Source organism: Salmo salar, chromosome ssa28 (assembly GCF_905237065.1).
Source record: "Salmo salar chromosome ssa28, Ssal_v3.1, whole genome shotgun sequence".
Classification (NCBI taxonomy): domain Eukaryota; kingdom Metazoa; phylum Chordata; class Actinopteri; order Salmoniformes; family Salmonidae; genus Salmo; species Salmo salar.
The window spans coordinates 34,538,185-34,560,337 of record NC_059469.1 but is presented as its reverse complement, the minus strand read 5'-3'; the positions used below and the strand labels follow the sequence as shown (position 1 = coordinate 34,560,337).

At 44.7% G+C, this 22,153-nt stretch overlaps 1 protein-coding gene across 3 annotated transcripts; it reads left to right on the top strand.

The window, feature by feature from the left end:
* Nucleotides 1–297: 297 nt before the first annotated feature.
* Nucleotides 298–20,407, top strand: snx5 (sorting nexin 5). 3 transcript variants are annotated; one of them, XM_014180359.2, is made up of 13 exons: nucleotides 298–484; nucleotides 2,901–3,005; nucleotides 4,568–4,678; nucleotides 7,260–7,381; nucleotides 7,572–7,695; nucleotides 8,835–8,930; nucleotides 10,111–10,216; nucleotides 11,319–11,394; nucleotides 11,582–11,621; nucleotides 12,668–12,754; nucleotides 14,040–14,199; nucleotides 14,516–14,601; nucleotides 19,583–20,405. In XM_014180359.2, exons 1-13 carry the CDS (start codon nucleotides 449–451, stop codon nucleotides 19,631–19,633), a joined length of 1,200 nt encoding a protein of 399 aa, XP_014035834.1. In that variant the 5' UTR covers nucleotides 298–448; the 3' UTR covers nucleotides 19,634–20,405. The 3 variants fall into 3 exon arrangements, with proteins under 3 accessions (XP_014035834.1, XP_045566230.1, XP_045566229.1); XM_045710274.1 differs by lacking the exon at nucleotides 298–484 and having other exon boundaries at nucleotides 2,900–3,005; nucleotides 4,568–4,732; nucleotides 19,583–20,407; XM_045710273.1 differs by lacking the exons at nucleotides 298–484; nucleotides 2,901–3,005; nucleotides 4,568–4,678 and adding an exon at nucleotides 4,927–4,958 and having other exon boundaries at nucleotides 19,583–20,407.
* The last annotated feature ends 1,746 nt before the right edge of the window (nucleotides 20,408–22,153 follow it).

Below are 22,153 nucleotides of genomic sequence, written 5' to 3'. Positions count from 1 at the left end.
AGTCCAGTAATTACTTCGAATGTGTGTCTTTGAAACTAGTCCGTGTTTTCCTGACATGGAACCAAAGTGAACGTTGATATTGTAGCTGGAAACAGCCCCCCGAAAAAATAAGCTTGTTTGAAAAGTGCACATATTCCGTGGCCATATACAGTTCCCTTTTAAAATATGTAATAATTTATGATGTTTAATTGTTGTATCTGAATGTTCTAAATGCCACGTGCGTTGAATCAACAACAACAACAAAAAAGCAACAAACTATTTTGATTGACGTTCAGAAACCTTGTCCAATCAAAAACATCAGTGCGAATCAGTGGGCGGGATGTATCTGTTATGGGACAGTTGGAGCGAAACGGGGTGTTTTCAGAAGATAGCTAATATAGATTTGCAGCACACGATCTGTACGGGTTTTTAATTGTATTTAAAAAAAATAATAAAACAAATTATAATCATGACATCTACCATTGATGATAGCGAAAAAGACAAGGTAAGTTATGAGCGATGTACGTGAATAACGTCATATCGTTAGCTAGCCCGCTAACGCGGCTAGCAGTTGTTAGAGAAGACAATTTAGCTAGCTAGGAAGTTTTATGAGACGCTCACTTTCTTCAACGGTACGTTATTTCGCTAGCTAACGTTATTCATACAATCGGCTATCTATGAAAACTTTAGCTGACGAACTGAAACACTAGTACCTTAGCTAACTTAACAATAATGTACATTTTGTTTTTAAATTGGACCTTCATTTAACTAGGCAAGTCAGTTAAGAACAAAGTGTTATTTACAATGACGGCCTACGGGGGAACCTGCCTTGTTCATGTGCAGAACGGCGACATTTTAATTTTTTAACTTTGTCTGCTCGGGGATTCGTTCCAGCAATCTAACCACTAGGCTACTTGCCGCCCCGTGCTGTGGTGGTAAACGCAGTGGTGTAAAGTTTTAAGTAAAAATACTTGAAAGTACTACTTAACTTAAGGCTAGGGTCAATTTTTCTCCACTTTTTAGAGGGTATCTGTACTTTACTATTCATATTTTTGGTATTTTCACTACATTCCTAAAGAGAATAATGTACTTCCCTGACACCCAAAAGTATTCATTACACTTTGACTGGAAAATGGTCTAATTCACACACTTATCAAGAGAACATGTGGTCGTCCCTACTGCCTCTGTTCTGGTTGACTCACTAATCACAAATGTTTCGTTTGTAAATTATGTTTGAGTTTTGGGGCATGCCCCTGGCTATCTGTCAATAAAAAGAAATTGTGCTGTCTGGTTGACTTAATATAAGGAATTTGAAATTATTTTGTTACTTAAGTACATTTTAGTATTTTCATTTACTTCTGATACTTAAATATATTTAAAAAAGAAATACTTTTGGTCTTTCTCAAGTAGTATTTTGCTGGGTGACTTTTACTTGAGTCATTTTCTATTAAGGTATCTTCACTTTTACTCAAGTATGAGAATTGAGTACTTTTCCCACCACTGCATAAACATTAGTATTATTAGCAAATATGTTATAGAAAGCATTATATTTTCTTTGGTATTGGTCTGGCTAGTTAATGTTAGCTAGCTACTTCATCATTGAATGTTATTTTCACAATATTATGCATTATTGTATAGGTAACCACTTCAGGCTACTTTAGCTTTGACATAAAATGCTTGATATTGTAGGCTCTCTACAAAAAGCTGGGCTTTTATGGCGCAGAGGGCAGTGCATTGGCTTCTTCAATAATGTCAGACCAGGCTTGCTGGTTCAATTTATGCTCCTGCAGTTTCCTCCCAATCACTATATTTGGAATGATATGTGGCTAGTTGGCTATTGATTTTTCGAGTATGTTGCACAGACCAGTGAGCTAACCATTGCCTTTGGGGACTTGCAACGTGGCACTAACAGGTTACTTTTTGCATTGCATATTCTTTGGTGCACAATCCATGACAATGTTATGTGCAAAGCATATTGTCCTGGCAAATGAAGGAAGAACTCAGATGGCTTACATATGGAGTTGCTTGGAATTGGAAAGCCCTGTGGGTTTAAATTTCTTTCCCTATTTTTCATTTCCTGTGAGACTAAAGAGGAAACTTCCACTCCTTTGATTCCTGTTGACTTTGCAAAGCTGAGTATCAGAGTTCAGGCAGTGGTATGGTAAAACTATAAACAAGCTGTGGATCATTCACACGGTATTAGCCTGTATCTCTTAATCATAACATCTGGATCAAGTTTATGATCAATATTTCTCAAATTAAATCAGGTTTCACCCACTCAAACAAAAACAGTTGTTCAGATGGGATAGATTTAGCCTTGACAACAATAACCATAGGGAGTGGTAAGATGGCACCAACAGATCTGGGACCAGGCTAATAGAAATGTACACTAGCGGACTCTGGGGAACCCTGACTGACTTGTTTTGGGAAAACAGCTGGAGTTATTCAATCCCAAGTATGAGTAACATGTCACAGGACTTTGAATTCAGTGAAGAGTAATGGGAGTTACTGGTAATCCACTCTAAAGTGAAAGAAAGCTTTCATTTGTTAGGCCTACCCGTATTCACCTCTCTCCACTCTGTCCTGTACTGTCTAAGGTCACATTCAATAGTGCATGGGAAGTCAACAGTAAGGTTTTCAAGAATGTGTTCTGGAGTTTGGACTAGGTAGCCCTGAGACATGGTCCGCTGTAATCTACTCCCATGTCTCATAGGTAGGGTCTAGGCCACTTGTTGTCCAGGCCTCACATAGCCTAACAGACAGCATTCCCTCCCTGTGAATTCCCTCATCTTGAATAGATGAGAGATATTCAGTTGACTTTCTGTCTCACACACAAGCATATGTAACATATTTCCCAGATGAAGGATTCTGCCAACTGGTAGTTGTGAAAGCTTGTCCATGATTCTGTTCCCCTCTCTTAGGCACACTCTGTGTCTGTGGACCTAAACAACGACTCCTCTCTACTCATCGACATTCCTGATGCACTCTGTGAACGAGACAAAGTCAAGTTCACTGTCCACACCAAGGTATGTATTAAACATTATTTAACTGTCTTTATCCCTCTGATTTATTTGATCTGAAGTATACTGAACAAAAATATAAACGCAACAATTTCATAAATTTTACTGAGTTACAGTTCTTATGAGGAATTGAAATAAATTCATTCGGTCCTAATCTATGGATTTCACATGACTGGGAATACAGATATGAATCTGTTGGTCACATATCTTAAAAAAAAAAAAAAATGGGTCTTACAATGGACCTCTGTTATTTTTGTGCGTTCAAATTGCCATCTATAAAATGCAATTGTGTTCGTTGTCTGTAGCTTATGTCTGCCCATACCACAACCCCAACGCCACCATGGTGCACTCTGTTCACAACGTTGACATCAGCAAACCGCTCGCCCACACATCGCCATACAAGCTGTCTGCTGTTGTGAGGCCGGTTGGACTTGCTGCTAAATTCTCTAAAATGACGTCCCTGAAATTGAGACATCTGTGGCATTGTGTTGTGACAAAACTGGAGAAAAAAAATGGTGGCCCTTTTTTGTCCCCAGCATAAGGTGCACCGGTGTAATGTTTAATTAGCTTCTTGATATGCCACACCTGTCAGGTGGATGGATTGTTTTGGCAAAGGAGAAATGCTCACTAACAGGGGTGTAAACAAATTTGTGTGCAAAAGTTTAGAGAAATGTTTTTTTGTGTGAATGGAAAATGTATTTTATTTAACTAGGTAAGTCAGTTAAGAACAAATTCTTATTTACAATGACGACGCTGGGCCAATTGTGCACCGCCCTATGGGACTCCAATCATGGCCGGTTGTGATAGAGCCTGGAATCGAACCAGGGTCTGTAGTGACACCTCTAGCACTGAGATGCAGCATACCACCCTGCATCCCACTGCTGGCTTGCTTCTGAAGCTAAGCAGGGTTGGTCCTGGTCAGTCCCTGGATGGGAGACCAGATGCTGCTGGAAGTGGTGTTGGAGGGCCAGTAGGAGGCACTCTTTCGTCTGGTCTAAAAAAATATCCCAATCCCCCAGGGCAGTGATTGGGGACATTGCCCAGTGTAGGGTGCTGTCTTTCGGATGGGACATTAAACGGGTGTCCTGACTCTCTGAGGTCATTAAAAGATCCCATTGCACTTATCGTAAGAGTAGGGGTGTTAACCCCGGTGTCCTGGCTAAATTCCCAATCTGGCCCTCATACCATCACGGCCACCTAATCATCCCCAGCTTACAATTGGCTCATTCATCCCCCTCCTCTCCCCTGAAACTATTCCCCAGGTCGTTGCTGTAAATGAGAATGTGTTCTCAGTCAACTTTCCTGGTAAAATAACGTTAAAATAAATAAATAAAAAAGACCGCTGCGCCACTCGGGAGCCCAATGAAACATGGGACCAACACTTTACGTGTGTGTGTGTGTGTGTGTGTGTGTGTGTGTGTGTGTGTGTGTGTGTGTGTGTGTGTGTGTGTGTGTGTGTGTGTGTGTGTGTGTGTGTGTGTGTGTGTGTGTGTGTGTGTGTGTGTGTGTGTGTGTGTGTGTGTGTGTGTGTTTTGTTGTTAATGCACTTGAATTGTCTGTCTCATCAGACCACCATGAGCTCCTTCCAGAAGCCAGACTTCTCTGTTCCTAGGCAACATGAGGACTTTATCTGGCTCCATGACACGCTGGTTGAAACTGAAGACTACGCTGGGCTCATCGTGAGTGTTAAATCCACCAATCACACACTGGTTTGAGACTACGCTGGGCTCATCGTGAGTGTTAAATCCACCAATCACACACTGGTTTGAGACTAGCTGGGCTCATCGTGAGTGTTAAATCCACCAAACACACTCACACACTGGTTTGAGACTACGCTGGGCTCATCGTGAGTCTTACATCCACCAATCACACACTGGTTTGAGACTAGCTGGGCTCATCGTGAGTGTTAAATCCACCAAACACACTCACACACTGGTTTGAGACTACGCTGGGCTCATCGTGAGTCTTACATCCACCAATCACACACTGGTTTGAGAGTATGCTGGGCTCATCGTGAGTGTTAAATCCACCAAACTCACACTGGTTTGAGAGTACGCTGGGCTCATCGTGAGTGTTAAATCCACCAAACTCACACTGGTTTGAGAGTACGCTGGGCTCATCGTGAGTGTTAAATCCACCAAACACACACACACACTGGTTTGAGACTACGCTGGTCTCATTGGGAGGGACTTGAGTAGTCTACATCATTGGTTCTCAACTGGTTTTGCCTCGGGACCCAAATTTAACCAGGTTGTCTCAGTCGCGACCCAATATTCACATCGCAAAAAATGTTTGCCAAAATACAATCTGGAAAACTGTTTCTGATGCTATATTGATATTAAATGTAGCAACTATATGACAAGGGAAAAACATTCCCACCTTTTTCATTATCAATAATACCATTTTGCCAATGTCCTTGAAGAATGTCAAAGTCAATGGTTTGAAACCACAAAAATCTACCAAAATGGTATCGCTAATAGCTCTATATTAAGTTAATTATGATTTCTACTGGGTTAAAGTTCCGACTGGAGTATTTCTTTATTTTTTGTATTTTACCCCCCTTTTTCGATCTTGTCTCATCGCTGCAGCTCCCCAACGGGCTCGGGAGAGGCGATGGTCAAGTCATGTGTCCTCCGAAACATGACCTGCCTAAACACGCTCCTTAACACCCGCCCGCTTAACCCGGAAGGCAGCCGCACCAATGTGTCGGAGGAAATATATATTATATAAACTCACCAAAAAAAGAAACGTTCCTTTTTCAGGACCCTGTCTTTCATAGATAATTCGTAAAAATCCAAATAACTTCACAGATCTTCATTGTAAAAGGGTTTAAACACTGTTTCCCATGCTTGTTCAATGAACCATAAACAATTAATGAACATGCACCTGTGGAACGGTAGATTAAGACACTAACAGCTTACAGACAGTAGGCAATTAAAGTCACAGTTATGAAAACTTAGGACACTAAAGAGGCCTTTCTACTGACTCTGAAAAACATCAAAGTGTAACAACACCTGCACAGGATCGGTACATCCGAACATCACACCTGTGGGACAGGTACAGGATGGCAACAACAACTGCCCGAGTTGCACCAGGAACGCACAATCCCTCCATCAGTGCTCAGACTGTCCGCAATAGGCTGAGAGAGGCTGGGCTTGTAGGCCTGTTGTAAGGCAGGTCCTCACCAGACATCACCGGCAACAACGTATCCTATGGACACAAACCCACAGTCGCTGGACCAGACAGGACTGGCAAAAAGTGCTCTTCACTGACGAGTCGTGGTTTTGTCTCACCAGGGGTGATGGTCGGATTCGCGTTTATCGTTGAAAAAATGAGTGTTCCACCGAGGCCTGTTGAGTTTGTCGTCATTGCAGGCAATCTCAACGCTGCACGTTACAGGGAAGACATCCTCCTCCCTCATGTGGTACCCTTCCTGCAGGCTCATCCTGACATGACCCTCCAGCATGACAATGCCACCAGCCATACTGCTCGTTCTGTGTGCGATTTCCTGCAAGACGGGAATCTCAGTTGTCTGCCATGGCCAGCGAAGAGCCCGGTTCTCAATCCCATTGAGCACGTCTGGGACCTGTTGGATCTGAAGGTGAGGGCTAGGGCCATTCCTCCCAGAAATGTCTGGGAACTTGCAGGTACCTTGGTGGAAGAGTGGGGTAACATCTCACAGCAAGAACTGGCAAATCTGGTGCAGTCCATGAGGAGGAGATTAATACTTAATGCAGTACTTAATGCAGCTGGTGGCCACATCAGATACGGACTGTTACTTTTGATTTTGACCCCCCCTTTGTTCAGGGACACATTATTCAATTTCTGTTAGTCACATGTCAGTGGAACTTGTTCAGTTTATGTCTCAGTTGTTGAATTATTGTTATGTTAATACAAATATTTACACAAGTTAATTTCGCTGAAAATAAACGTAGTTGACAGTGAGAGGATGTTTCCTTTTTTTGCAGAGTTTACTAAAAAATAATTTATGAAAGAAAATCATGTTTTTTGTGTTGTATTTTTTTTAATGGAAAATGAAAATAAATATTTTTTGGGTCAGACACCCGTGACCCGTTCAAAGCAGGTCGTGACCCACCAGTTAAAGATCTGGTCTACAGAGAACACTTATTTATAGTTGACTGTCATTTCACAAGTTCACTGTCTGTCATTACATGTAAATCATAGGTTGCTGGTGTCAGACATCTTACCAGAAATGTCATCTACTAGCCTCTCCTCCCCCACCTCTCCCTATCTGTCCAGATCCCTCCAGCCCCCCCGAAGCCAGACTTTGAGAGCCCCAGGGAGAAGATGCATAAACTGGGAGAGGGAGAAGCCACCATGACCAAGGAGGAATACACCAAGATGAAGCAAGAGTTAGAGGCGTGAGTTTCAACCCTTTGTCATTGTGTCCAAAGTTTAATTGGCACAGTTTTAAAACATGTTTCTCTTGAAGATTGTGCTTAATGATTCCTGTGGGAAGGATTCTGGTGGTCTCAATCTCGTGTCAATCTGTGTCTCTGTCTATGTGTGCTCTATCAGTTAGTAATTGGCTGTCTACCGTCTCTCTTCCAGTGAGTACCTGGCTGTATTCAAGAAGACTGTTCAAGTCCACGAAGTATTCCTGCAGCGACTATCTTCTCACCCCATTCTGAGCAAGGACAGAAACTTCCAGATATTTCTTGAGTATGACCAGGATGTGAGTTTGACATTTGGAGAAGGAAACCGAGAAGACAGACTGCATACTCTCCAGTATTACTGACTTCCTAGTTTGCTGCTGAGGTCGTGGGAAGTAGGGAGGGAGAGATGGTGATGGTACTGTAGGAGGGAGAGATGGTGATGGTACTGTAGGAGGGAGAGATGGGGACGGGACTGTAGGAGGGAGAGATGGTGATGGTACTGTAGGAGGGAGAGATGGGGACGGGACTGTAGGAGGGAGAGATGGTGGGAAGTAGGGAGGGAGAGATGGTGATGGTACTGTAGGAGGGAGAGATGGTGATGGTACTGTAGGAGGGAGAGATGGTGATGGTACTGTAGGAGGGAGAGATGGGGACGGGACTGTAGGAGGGAGAGATGGTGATGGTACTGTAGGAGGGAGAGATGGGGACGGGACTGTAGGAGGGAGAGATGGTGGGAAGTAGGGAGGGAGAGATGGTGATGGTACTGTAGGAGGGAGAGATGGGGACGGGACTGTAGGAGGGAGAGATGGTGATGGTACTGTAGGAGGGAGAGATGGGGACGGGACTGTAGGAGGGAGAGATGGTGGGAAGTAGGGAGGGAGAGATGGTGATGGTACTGTAGGAGGGAGAGATGGGGACGGGACTGTAGGAGGGAGAGATGGTGGGAAGTAGGGAGGGAGAGATGGTGATGGTACTGTAGGAGGGAGAGATGGGGACGGGACTGTAGGAGGGAGAGATGGTGATGGTACTGTAGGAGGGAGAGATGGTGGGAAGTAGGGAGGGAGAGATGGTGATGGTACTGTAGGAGGGAGAGATGGTGATGGTACTGTTGGAGGGAGAGATGGAGGGAGAGATGGGGGGGGGAGGGGAGGAGATGCATTCTCTCTGTCAGGGGAGCTGTTAGTCAACTGGGGTCAGCTGAGATGGTTTTGTTGGTCCGTTTGGGAAATGTTATACAGGCATGTTCAGTTTGACGCTTATTGGATTATTACTGAATCCTCTTCATTCCTATTTGGAACAACAAAAAAAAAGGTGTTCCACAAGAGGAACTGTTGCAGTTCACATAATCAATGTTACATTGCGAACTTCTACTGTGGTGTCATTAGCTGAGTCATGTCTCTGAATAAATCCTTTCCCTTCCTGTGATTGGTCCGTGTAGCTGAGCGTACGGAGGAAAAATGCCAAGGAGACGTTTGGGAGTTTCTTTAAGAACATGGTGAAGAGTGCTGATGAGGTCATCATCTCTGGGATAAAGGTGGGCCTCCTCATATCATACAATAGCTCTGTTCGAGAGCATCAAATCCATGATGCATTGTGGGTAAATGCTGACCGACTGATCTACAGATCGTAATCGGTAGTTCTTTTTTTAGCATAAGGTGATTTGTAGCGGTCGCCTGCGCTATCGGCTACAATGTCAAACGAACCCAATGCCTTTACTGTGGATTTCTGTGGAAATCCATTTTGTGAGGTCGGCTATGCATTTAAAAACTAGATAAGAGGAAAACCGTACGATGCGTTACAGTAGCAGACTCAAAGAAAGAGACACAGACCGTCACGGTTCAGCCAAGCAGAGCCCTTCATATCCACAGTGAAGATCTGACTTTGTATCTGTGACTGTATCTTAGGCAGAAGGTTGATGTGGGTTGGAACGTTTTGTTCTGAACAGAACCACTTCCCCCCGACCAGCAAAACAAAGTTGTGAACCAGTTCCATCCAAAACAAAGTACCGGTTTATATTGTTCCTTTTTAACCTGTGAAATCAACCGTTTAAAAATACATTTAAAAAAACATTTAGCTCATTAAATAACTTCACCAATCAGTGTAGATAGAGCAGGCTAGTTGTTTACATGTGTGATGGACAGACAAGTGTAACCTATGGTGCAAGATGTGACCTGAAGGGTTGTGGAGCTTAAAGCGCTGGGTATCTTGTTACGACATTATTATCTGAATTAGCTCCGTAGAATTATACCTACGGAGGAGTGGCTTCTATGAAGGAACTTTGAATGTCCTTTGAGCTAGCACGCTAACGTGATTGTGTGTGCAGAGTGACACCAGAATTAAAAACACCTCTTACCTTTTTGTAGTTAACAAATCCAACGTGAAATGTGATAAATAGGCCTAAAGTTAATCCAAATCTCTATCCCGATCTTCTCACGATTCTAACGTCAGTACAGTAATCTTAGACCTTGGAAGGGGCAGGTAGTCTAAACAGGATTTTCAGTTTGCAGGCAGACGCTGGAATACGTTTCTGAGTGACAGTGAGGGCTTTGCATAGGCGCTTTGTTACCGTTTATTTTGTGGGACTACATGCTTTTAAATTCACGGTCTGTTCTAGAACAGTATTGATCACTTTCTTTCCGGGTTCCGTTTTTCAGTTTTTGGTTCTGTTCCCTGAACCAGTTTCAACCCCTGCTTTTAAATGATTTTTCTTGCAGGAGGTAGATGATTTCTTTGAGCAGGAGAAGACCTTCCTGCTTGATTATTCGTCTAAGATCAAAGACTCCACTGCCAGGGCAGAGAAGATGACCCGCTCCCACAAAAGTAGGACTATGATAACAACACCAACAAACATCTGTTGTCAAATATGAACTGGAAATATCTCTTTGCTTTCTTGTGTTATTGATAAGAACAGTTCCCCCCCCCCTATTTATTTTTATAAAGCCCTTTTATTACATCAGCAGTTGTCGCAAAGTGCTTTAAAGATACCCAGCCTAAAACCCCAAAGAGCAAGGCTGAGGGGTGGCCAGTCCTCTTCTGGCTGTACCAGGTAGAGAGGAACCAGGCTCAGAGGGGTGGCCAGTCCTCTTCTGGCTGTACCAGGTAGAGAGGAACCAGGCTCAGAGAGGGGTGGCCAGTCCTCTTATGGCTGTACCAGGTAGAGGGGAACCAGGCTCAGAGGGGTGGCCTGTCCTCTTATGGCTGTACAGGATAGAGAGGAACCAGGCTCAGAGGGATGGCCTGTCCTCTTCTGGCTGTACCAGGTAGAGAGGTACCAGGTTCAGCGAGGGGTGGCCAGTCCTCTTATGGCTGTACCAGGTAGAGAGGAACCAGGCTCAGAGAGGGGTGGCCAGTCCTCTTATGGCTGTACCAGGTAGAGAGGAACCAGGCTCAGAGAGGGGTGGCCAGTCCTCTTCTAGCTGTACCAGGTAGAGAGGAAACAGGCTCAGAGAGGGGTGGCCAGTCCTCTTCTAGCTGTACCAGGTAGAGAGGAACCAGGCTCAGAGAGGGGTGGCCAGTCCTCTTCTGGCTGTACCAGGTAGAGAGGAAACAGGCTCAGAGAGGGGTGGCCAGTCCTCTTATGGCTGTACCAGGTAGAGAGGAACCAGGCTCAGAGAGGGGTGGCCAGTCCTCTTATGGCTGTACCAGGTAGAGAGGAACCAGGCTCAGAGAGGGGTGGCCAGTCCTCTTATGGCTGTAACAGGTAGAGAGGAACCAGGCTCAGAGAGGGGTGGCCAGTCCTCTTATGGCTGTACCAGGTAGAGAGGAACCAGGCTCAGAGAGGGGTGGCCTGTGTAGAGATGTAAGAGTACATGATAGTTTTAAGACGTTCAAACGTTCATAGATGACCAGCAGGATATGTGGTGCAACTTCTTCCACTATGTTATCCATACTGGGTGTTGATTATCTTGTCTCTTTGTGTCAGATGTTGCTGATGATTACATTCACATCTCTTCTACGTTGAACAGTCTCTCTGTCGATGATAACACAGCACTTAAAATGTGAGTAAACAATACCAATATATTACAGGACTAAGTATATGAATGGGGCCGTTGTTACCTCAAGCCAACAACGGGTTACTAAATTAATGTTTTTTTTTTTTTTTTATCTCTACCCCAATATCAGAAAGACAAAAACCAGAAAAATAATGTTTGCTCAACTATTTATGTGTTTGTGTGTTCCCTTCAGGCATTTTGAGAAGTTAGCTGACCTGTTTGAGAAACTCCGGGTAAGAACCACAGTGCTGATCTTCTGCACTCCTCCTCAACTATTTATTGTCCATTTCCATCAAAATTCATTTTGTGAAGTCAGCAATACATTAAATGTGTGTGTGTGTGTGTGTGTGTGTGTGTGTGTGTGTGTGTGTGTGTGTGTGTGTGTGTGTGTGTGTGTGTGTGTGTGTGTGTGTGTGTGTGTGCATTTGCTTTTGAGCTGTGCATATTTCACTTTTTTTTTTTTCTTCATTTAAAGTGATTAGTCATATAGCAGATGCTCTTATCCAGAGCGACTTAAAGTTAGTGTATTCATCTTCAGATATCTAGGTGAGACAACCACATGTCTCAGTCATAGTAAGTACATTTTTCCTCAAAGTAGCCAAAGTAGCCTCAAAGTAGCCAGTAATGAAAAGTCAAGTGCGAGTGTTAGTTCACGAAAGGCTAGGGTGTTATTTTGTGTGTCAGAGCATGGTCTGTGTTCCATCTCAAATCAAACTGTACCTGTCACAGCCTTCTGAACAACAGGTGTGGACTAACAGTGAAATGCTTACTGACGGGAGCTTCACAACAATGCAGAGAGAAATCATGGAAAGATAACAACATGTGGAATAAATACACAATGAGTAATGTTAACTTGGCTATATACACAGGGTACCAGTACAGAGTCGATCTGCAGGGGTACGAGGTCATTGAGGTGGATATGTACATATAGCCAGGGGTAAAGTGGCTAGGCAGCAGGATAGATAATAGACAGTAGCAGCAGCGTATTTGATGTGTCAAAAAAGTTAGTGCAAAAAGGGGGTCAATGCGGATAGTCCGGGTAGCTATTGGTTAACTATTTAACTAACTAGCGGTCTTATGACGGGGGTAGAAGCTGTTCAGGGTCTTGTTTCGTTCCAAAGCTTGTCCTGCCAGTACAAAGTGGAGGGTAGAGTGACGTCATAGAACACAGATTTTTATTTATGACGTCACTCTACCCTCCACTTTCTACTGGCGTGACCAGATGGATAGATGGAACACAAATTTGTATTTATATCTATCCGTCTGGTCCTGCCTGTAGAAAGTGGAGGGTAGAGTGGCGTCGGACCAGGAGCTGAAGCTCACAGAGCTACTACGGTACTACATGAGGGACATCCAGGCAGCCAAGGTGAGCCACCTCTAGTCTGCAAGTCTGTTTCTCTCTCCAAAAACCCCGATGAGCTTCTATTGACCGTTGAATCGTTGGTATGAGATCCATCGAACTGTTGGTGGAGCATCCAAGAGCACCAGAGTGCTGGAGTTTATTTCATTCTATAGAATAGTTTTATTCTAAATTTACCTGGAAACACAATAGGCGAGCATGTTACTTACATTACCTGGAAACACGATAGGCGTGCATGCTACTTACATTACCTGGAAACACGATAGGCGTGCATGCTACTTACATTACCTGGAAACACGATAGGCGAGCATGCTACTTACATTACCTGGAAACACGATAGGCGTGCATGCTACTTACATTACCTGGAAACACGATAGGCGTGCATGTTACTTACATTACCTGGAAACACGATAGGCGTGCATGCTACTTACATTACCTGGAAACACGATAGGCGTGCATGCTACTTACATTACCTGGAAACACGATAGGCGAGCATGCTACTTACATTACCTGGAAACACGATAGGCGTGCATGCTACTTACATTACCTGGAAACACGATAGGCGAGCATGCTACTTACATTACCTGGAAACACGATAGGCGTGCATGCTACTTACATTACCTGGAAACACGATAGGCGAGCATGCTACTTACATTACCTGGAAACACGATAGGCGAGCATGCTACTTACATTACCTGGAAACACGATAGGCGTGCATGCTACTTACATTACCTGGAAACACGATAGGCGAGCATGCTACTTACATTACCTGGAAACACGATAGGCGAGCATGCTACTTACATTACTTATTTCAAGGTCAAGAAAATAACAGGCTTATTGTCACCACATATAGAAAACCACTAGATCAGTGATGTTTCTGCTTATAAAACTGTAAGTTAAGTATAGAAATCCTAAGATATGTCAAATAAATGATATCCAGCTCAGGACTTCAGCTATGTATTTGGTTTAACTTGCTGGCTAAGTGGCTAGATGTCAAGATCAATCTTCTTGGTTACAGCAGAGATATTCAACCCCCCCAAAAAAAAACAAAAAAAACATTTGTACTGAAATAGCCCCCGTTGTGTGCACATTCGGTAATACCATCAACCCCGGTATGGCACAGAAACGGTATGAACAATCTGGATACCGCCCTACCCTATTAACGTGTGTGTGTGTGTGTGTGTGTGTGTGTGTGTGTGTGTGTGTGTGTGTGTGTGTGTGTGTGTGTGTGTGTGTGTGTGTGTGTGTGTGTGTGTGTGTGTGTGTGTGTGTGTGTGTGTGTGTGTGTCAGGACCTGTTGTACAGACGGGCCAGGGCCCTGGCAGACTATGAGAACAGTAACAAGGCTCTGGACAAGGCCCGGCTGAAGAGTAAAGCCGTTGCTCCAGCTGAGGAGCACCAACAACAGTGTCTGCAGAAGTTTAACAAGCTTTCTGAGTCGGGAAAAAGAGGTGTGTGTATAAAGCCTGTCGTATGCTTCCCAGTCTAAACTTTTTCCTTTTTATTTCATCTATAGGGACTATGCGAGAACAGACGTTTGGCTTTTCACCTAGTCGAGTTCTGCTAGGAGCAAACTGAACCTTATTTGTTTATATATATATATATATATATATATATATATACCACACACACACACACACACACACACACACACACACACACACACACACAGAGATGCATTTTACACAGTGTGGCTGTATGTTTGGGGCAAACATGTTGTAACGTATAATAGTACAGTGAGTTAACAGCATGGTGTTCTCTTCTCAGAGCTGACCAGTTTTAAGGGCAGGAGAGTGGTGGCTTTCCGGAAGAATCTAGTAGAGATGGCTGAACTGGAGATTAAGCATGCTAAGGTGAGTCAGACTGGAGACTCTAGTATTGTCCTTTTTTCTTTCTGTATATATATAAAATGTAATTAATTAATTAATTGTAGGGTTGAATCTCTCTCCAATACATATAAAAATATGTATGTGTGTGTTTATGTATGTATATACAGTTGAAGTCGGAAGTTTACATACACTTAGGTTGAAGTCATTAAAACTCATTTTTCAACATCTCCACAAATTTCGTGTTAACAAACTATAGTTTTGGCAAGTCGGTGAGGACGTCTACTTTGTGCATGACACAAGTAATTTTTCCAACAATTGTTTACAGACAGATTATTTCACTTATAATTCACTGTATCACAATTCCAGTGTGTCAGAAGTTTACATACACTAAGTTGACTGTGCCTTTTAATAAACAGCTTGGAAAATTCCAGAAAATGTCATCGCTTTAGAAGCTTCTGATAGGCTAATTGGCATCATTTGAGTCAATTGGAGGTGTACCTGTGGATGTATTTCAAGGCCTACCTTCAAACTCTGTGCCTCTTTGTTTGACATTATGGGAAAATCAAAAGAAATCAGCCAAGACCTCAGAAAAAAATTGTAGACCTCCATAAATCTGGTTCATCCTTGGGAGCAATTTCCAAACGCCTGAAGATACCACGTGCATCTGTACCAACAATAGTACACAAGTATAAACACCATGGGACCACACAGCTGTCATACCGCTCAGGAAGGAGATGCGTTCTGTCTCCTAGAGATGAACGCACTTTGGTGCGTAAAGTGCAAATCAATCCCAGAACAGCAAAGGACCTTGTGAAGATGCTGGAGGAAACGGGTACAAAAGTATCTATATCCACAGTAAAATGAGTCCTATATCGACATAACCTGAAAGGCCGCTCAGCAAGGATGAAGCCACTGCTCTAAAACTGCCATAAAAAAAGCCAGACTACGGTTTGCAACTGCACATGGAGAAATGTCCTCTGGTCTGATGAAACAAAAATAGAACAGTTTGGCCATAATGACCATCGTCATGTTTGTAGGAAAAAGGGGAAGCTTGCAAGCCGAAGAACACCATCCCAACCGTGAAACACGGGGGTGGCAGCATCTTGTTGTGGGGGTGCTTTGCTGCAGGAGGGACTGGTGCACTTCACAAAATAGATGGCATCATGAGGCAGGATAATTATGTGGATATATTGAAGCAACATCTCAAAACATCAGTCATGAAGTTAAAGCTTGGTTGCAAATGGGTCTTCCAAATGGACAATGACCCCAAGCATACTTCCAAAGTTGTGGCAAAATGGCTTAAGGACAACAAAGTCAAGGTATTGGAGTGGCAATCACAAAGCCCTGACCTCAATTCTGTAGAACATTTGTGAGCAGAACTGAAAATGTATGTGTGAGCAAGGAGGCCTACAAACCTGACTCAGTTACACCAGCTCTGTCAGGAGGAATGGGCCAAAATTCACCCAACTTACTGTGGAAAGCTTGTGGAAGGCTACCCTGAACATTTGACCCAATTTAAACAATTTAAAGGCAATGCTACCAAATACTAATTGAGTGTTTGTCTTCCCTGTGGCTCAGTTGGTAGAGCATGGTGTTTGCAACGCCAGCATGGTGTGTGCAACGCCAGGGTTGTGGGTTCGATTCCCACGGGGGGCCAGTACAAAAAAGAAATTTAAAAAAAAATGCATGAAATGTATGCATTCACTACTGTAAGTCGCTCTGGATAAGAGTGTCTGCTAAATGACTAAAATGTCAAATGTGTTTGTAAACTTCTGACCCACTGGGAATGTGATGAAAGAAATAAAAGCTGAAATAAATGATTCTCTCTACTATTATTCTGACATTTCACATTCTTAAAATAAAGTGGTGATCCTAACTGACCTAAAACAGGCAATTATTACTAGTATTAAATGTCAGGAATTGTGAAAAACGGAGTTTAAATGTATTTGGCTAAAGTGTATGTAAACTTCTGACTTCAACTGTATGTATGTATGTATGTGCGCGCTGCAGATGTTCTTACCTGCTAGACCAGGCCCAAACACAACACTCAACATTTTTGTTGGAAACGGGATACCTAGTGAGTTGCACAACTGAATGCATTCAACCCGAAATGTCTTCCTCATTTAAACCCCAACCCCTCTGAATCAGAGAGGTGTCGGGGGACTGCCTTAACCCGCGTACACGTCATTGCTGTCCAGGGAGCTGTTGTTGGTGGTCAACTGCCTTACTAGAGGTTCATGTTATGTGGCAGTGATTAGGCTTGTGCTGTAAACCGTGTATATACCTTATACTGGGTATTTGGGAAAAGACATGGGATGGTTTATCAATACTGTTGAAACTATTTATTTGTAAGTTTTTTAATAAGTTTGAATATTTTTTTAGCTACTTTTAAAGTAAATATAGTACCCGCAGTAAACTTGTGCAATACGTTAAGAGATAAAGATCTTCGTCCTTGATAAAATCATTTATATGTTTAAAGATGATGATTAAATAATTCTACCCTGAAACATAACTATTAGTGATATAGTTTATGTAGCATGAGTAATTAAAATGTTAAACATAAGTCTAACTAGGTTGGACTGGGAAAGAGAGGAATGTGTGTGTGATTAAGAAAACACAGAGAAGCATTAAACTGTGTTTGACCCCGACCTAGCTAGAACTCTGAGAGTTTATGATATGAGAGGGAGTACTCCTCAAACTTTCCCTAATCTCAGAGTTCTGGAACTGTCTCTGGGTAGTGATTATGCAGTGGGGAGAGTTCTGGAACTGTCGGCTGGGTAGTGATTATGCAGTGGGGGAGAGTTCTGGAACTGTCGGCTGGGTAGTGATTATGCAGTGGGGGAGAGTTCTGGAACTGTCGGCTGGGTAGTGATTATGCAGTGGGGGAGAGTTCTGGAACTGTCGGCTGGGTAGTGATTATGCAGTGGGGGAGAGTTCTGGAACTGTCGGCTGGGTAGTGATTATGCAGTGGGGGAGAGTTCTGGAACTGTCGGCTGGGTAGTGATTATGCAGTGGGGGAGAGTTCTGGAACTGTCGGCTGGGTAGTGATTATGCAGTGGGGGAGAGTTCTGGAACTGTCGGCTGGGTAGTGATTATGCAGTGGGGAGAGTTCTGGAACTGTCGGCTGGGTAGTGATTATGCAGTGGGGAGAGTTCTGGAACTGTCGGCTGGGTAGTGATTATGCAGTGGGGAGAGTTCTGGAACTGTCGGCTGGGTAGTGATTATGCAGTGGGGAGAGTTCTGGAACTGTCGGCTGGGTAGTGATTATGCAGTGGGGAGAGTTCTGGAACTGTCGGCTGGGTAGTGATTATGCAGTGGGGGAGAGTTCTGGAACTGTCGGCTGGGTAGTGATTATGCAGTGGGGGAGAGTTCTGGAACTGTCGGCTGGGTAGTGATTATGCAGTGGGGGAGAGTTCTGGAACTGTCGGCTGGGTAGTGATTATGCAGTGGGGAGAGTTCTGGAACTGTCGGCTGGGTAGTGATTATGCAGTGGGGAGAGTTCTGGAGCTGTCGGCTGGGTAGTGATTATGCAGTGGGGGAGAGTTCTGGAGCTGCCGGCTGGGTAGTGATTATGCAGTGGGGAGAGTTCTGGAACTGTCGGCTGGGTAGTGATTATGCAGTGGGGAGAGTTCTGGAACTGTCGGCTGGGTAGTGATATGCAGTGGGGAGAGTTCTGGGTAGTGATATGCAGTGGGGAGAGTTCTGGAACTGTCGGCTGGGTAATGATATGCAGTGGGGAGAGTTCTGGGTAGTGATTATGCAGTGGGGAGAGTTCTGGAACTGTCGGCTGGGTAGTGATATGCAGTGGGGAGAGTTCTGGAACTGTCGGCTGGGTAGTGATATGCAGTGGGGAGAGTTCTGGGTAGTGATATGCAGTGGGGAGAGTTCTGGAACTGTCGGCTGGGTAATGATATGCAGTGGGGAGAGTTCTGGGTAGTGATTATGCAGTGGGGAGAGTTCTGGAACTGTCGGCTGGGTAGTGATATGCAGTGGGGAGAGTTCTGGAACTGTCGGCTGGGTAGTGATATGCAGTGGGTGAGAGTTCTGGAGAAGATAACTTTCTTTAGTGTTTGTGTGGATGTATGTGCGTAAGGAAGAAGCAAGTTATAAAATGAATGTCTTTGTATAATGGACTTCAGAACGTTCTCGTGAATAAACTATACAAACCTTTTGCATAAGCCTGAGTCTTTGTCTAATTATTATTATTAACCCAGTGTCTTACAAACCTCGGGGATTAGTCAAAGCTTATTGATTGTTAGTTATTATCATTGGGATTGAATAATTCTTCTGACAGTCCTTCATTTCACCTGTTACATAATATTTTTATTATAAAGCTTCCTGGTTTTCCCCAATCACGTGGTATTTGCTGACAAGCACACAATGACTGTTTTGCATCATGCTCCAGGTGATCTAGTTACAGTAGGGAATTCACAACTAAACGTTTGCCAGTTGGATATCTTATAACTATTAAGTTACCTGTCTAACATGTGATAAATGCTCTGCAGTTGGCTTGCTAATTTAGTAGCTAGTTAGCTATCTAAGTGGTTAGCTTCTTGCAAAATCAAGCTTTGCTTGCTAACAGCAGAGTATCCCCTCCTGGATCAAGATCCTTGCTGTCTAATATTTGTTTTGTGTGTGCAGCGAACTGGGAGCAGCATTTTTTTTTTAGTTACTTGTTTAGGTCAGAGACTATATAAAATGTTCCCAATGCGCTCGTTAGCATTTTGTTTCCTATGGGATTTTACATGTACTTGTTAGCGTTGATAACCTTGGTTTTACACAGTCTCAGTGGGGTTTGAAAACAGCCGGTATTACCGAATATCCCGGTATGGCACAAGGTCAATATGACAGTCCGCCCAAGCCTAGTAGTGGTTCATGTTGTGTGTGTGTGTGTGTGTGTGTGTGTGTGTGTGTGTGTGTGTGTGTGTGTGTATTGTGCCGTAATCCTTGTGAAATGTCTGTCTGTTATGGATATGATACTGATGTCTGTTCTCTCTTACAACAGAACAACATGTCTCTGCTGCAGGGCTGCATTGAGCTTTTCAAGAGCAGCTGAGCCACTGGTCTCCTACCAAACCTCCCAGACCACTGACCAGCTGGGCTTTGGCGCCAGTCTGTTTCTGCTCTCTTGCCAACTCCTTATGGAATCGTCATGCGAAACCGTGCCTGGAGTAGGAACATTTACAAACGGACCAGGATACTGACCAGCAGGCTTTGAGAAGGGAACCTGGATACCACTTCTCTCCACCCCACGTGTCAAACTCATTCCACGGCGGGTTTTCGTTCCACCCTTGTACTTAATTGATGAATTAAGGTCACTAATTAGTAAAGAACTCCCCTCACCTGGATGTCTAGGTCTTAACTGAAAGGAAAAACCAAAACCAGCAGACACCTGGCCCTCAGTGGAATGAGTTTGACACCCCTGGAGACCCAATGGCCTCCACCCTCTTCCCCCAGGGGAACTTGGGTCGTGTTCATTAGGGCACATGTTTGAACAACTTCCCTTTGCAACGGAAAACAAAAATAAGGCTTTGTTATTAGTCCCTCCCCGTTTCACTCATTTGCGGGGTGTTTCGTGCCTTGAACCCGATCCCGGATACCCTCTTCCTCCACTTCAGAAACCTGCACAAGAACCTGCATATGTCTGTTTTCAGTTCGACTGTCTCTGCTTCTGTCTGGATGTTTAGTCTCTGTCCACCTGTCCCCTCCGTGTCTCCTTCTGTCCCCTCCGTGTCTCCTTCTGTCCCCTCCGTGTCTCCTCCTGTCCCCTCCGTGTCTCCTCCTGTCCCCTCCGTGTCTCCTCCTGTCCCCTCCGTGTCTCCTCCTGTCCCCTCCGTGTCTCCTTCTGCCCCCTCCGTGTCTCCTCCTGCCCCCTCCGTGTCTCCTCCTGCCCCCTCCGTGTCTCCTCCTGCCCCCTCCGTGTCTCCTCCTGTCCCCTCCGTGTCTCCTCCTGTCCCCTCCGTGTCTCCTCCTGTCCCCTCCGTGTCTCCTCCTGTCCCCTCCGTGTCTCCTCCTGTCCCCTCCGTGTCTCCTCCTGTCCCCTCCGTGTCTCCTCCTGTCCCCTCCGTGTCTCCTCCTGCCCCCTCCGTGTCTCCTCCTGCCCCCTCCGTGTCTCCTCCTGTCCCCTCCGTGTCTCCTCCTGTCCCCTCCGTGTCTCCTCCTGTCCCCTCCGTGTCTCCTCCTGCCCCCTCCGTGTCTCCTCCTGCCCCCTCCGTGTCTCCTCCTGCCCCCTCCGTGTCTCCTCCTGCCCCCTCCGTGTCTCCTCCTGTCCCCTCCGTGTCTCCTCCTGCCCCCCTCCGTGTCTCCTCCTGCCCCCTCCGTGTCTCCTCCTGTCCCCTCCGTGTCTCCTCCTGCCCCCTCCGTGTCTCCTCCTGCCCCCTCCGTGTCTCCTCCTGCCCCCTCCGTGTCTCCTCCTGCCCCCTCCGTGTCTCCTCCTGTCCCCTCCGTGTCTCCTCCTGTCCCCTCCGTGTCTCCTCCTGCCCCCTCCGTGTCTCCTCCTGTCCCCTCCGTGTCTCCTCCTGCCCCCTCCGTGTCTCCTCCTGCCCCCTCCGTGTCCTATGGAACACTCCCCTTTAGTGATGACAGCATTCCAGAACAGGGAGAATCCTGCACCATCTTCTGACCTTCCTCCTCCATCTGTTTTTCAATCATGGGTTATCTGAATCTTGGCTTACACTTGTTCTTGTATTGGATTCTCTATTTGTCACTATGATGGACTTTTTGCCGGATTGTGATAATGTTTATAATTGTTTTGGTTGCTTTTCAAGGCATGCGTCTACTAACCCCATTACGCCCCTCACTTGTACATATAAAGAAAGCCAGAATTGAGGTTGAATTTGGTCCTAGCTTAACAGTTAAATTAGGCAGAGTGGAGTCAGAGTAATCTGGTGTTTTTAATGGTGCAGGCATAGCTAGCTATAATGGAAATAGTTAGGTTTTCTCATTGCAACGCCACTTTAAACCACTCTCTAATACTAGTCCGAAGAGTGACTGCTGAGCTCAGCTGTTGCCTCTCTGGTTTGAAATGGAACAGTTTACAGGGTCCTATTCATTAGGCCACGCTGTAGTCAAAATGTTTTGCAATGGGAAAACTAAAACAATGCTTTCTTATTGGACAAGTTCAGATAAACAAGGAGGGACTTTCTTCCGTTTGGTACCTTAGTGAATAGGACTCAGATGGGAGCGGCTGTTTACAAAGAGTGTATAAAGTGGATGGAAAAGGGGAAAAATACTAATTTAGTGCCTAAATAAAGATTATTGTGACTGCATCCCGATTGTCCACCCTTCTGCCAAAGTCTGCACTTGCACACTTCCGTCATGGATTTAAAAGCATTTAGGTTGATGTAAGCATTGGCTGAAGGGAGTTTCCACCATTTGTTAAATGCATGACGGTGGAGTCTGGAAATGCTCACTATGGGAGAAGGGTGGAGAATTGGGACTTGGCCTAATACTTTCTCTCCGTTACCATCCTCTGAGATTAGGCTGGATGAACTCGCTCAAACCGCCAGTGAAGAGACATGCTCTTTTTCATGATTAAGAGAAGTGTGTGGTAGTTTGTCCAACAGTTTGGTACCAC

Excerpts from the sequence above, each read along its gene's own strand:
- snx5 (XM_014180359.2), top strand. The coding sequence starts at position 449 with ATGACATCTACCATTGATGATAGCGAAAAAGACAAG. Across the intron at positions 11,395-11,581 it reads GATAACACAGCACTTAAAAT|GCATTTTGAGAAGTTAGCTG; the intron begins GTGAGTAAACAA and ends TGTTCCCTTCAG. Across the intron at positions 14,602-19,582 it reads TGGAGATTAAGCATGCTAAG|AACAACATGTCTCTGCTGCA; the intron begins GTGAGTCAGACT and ends CTCTTACAACAG.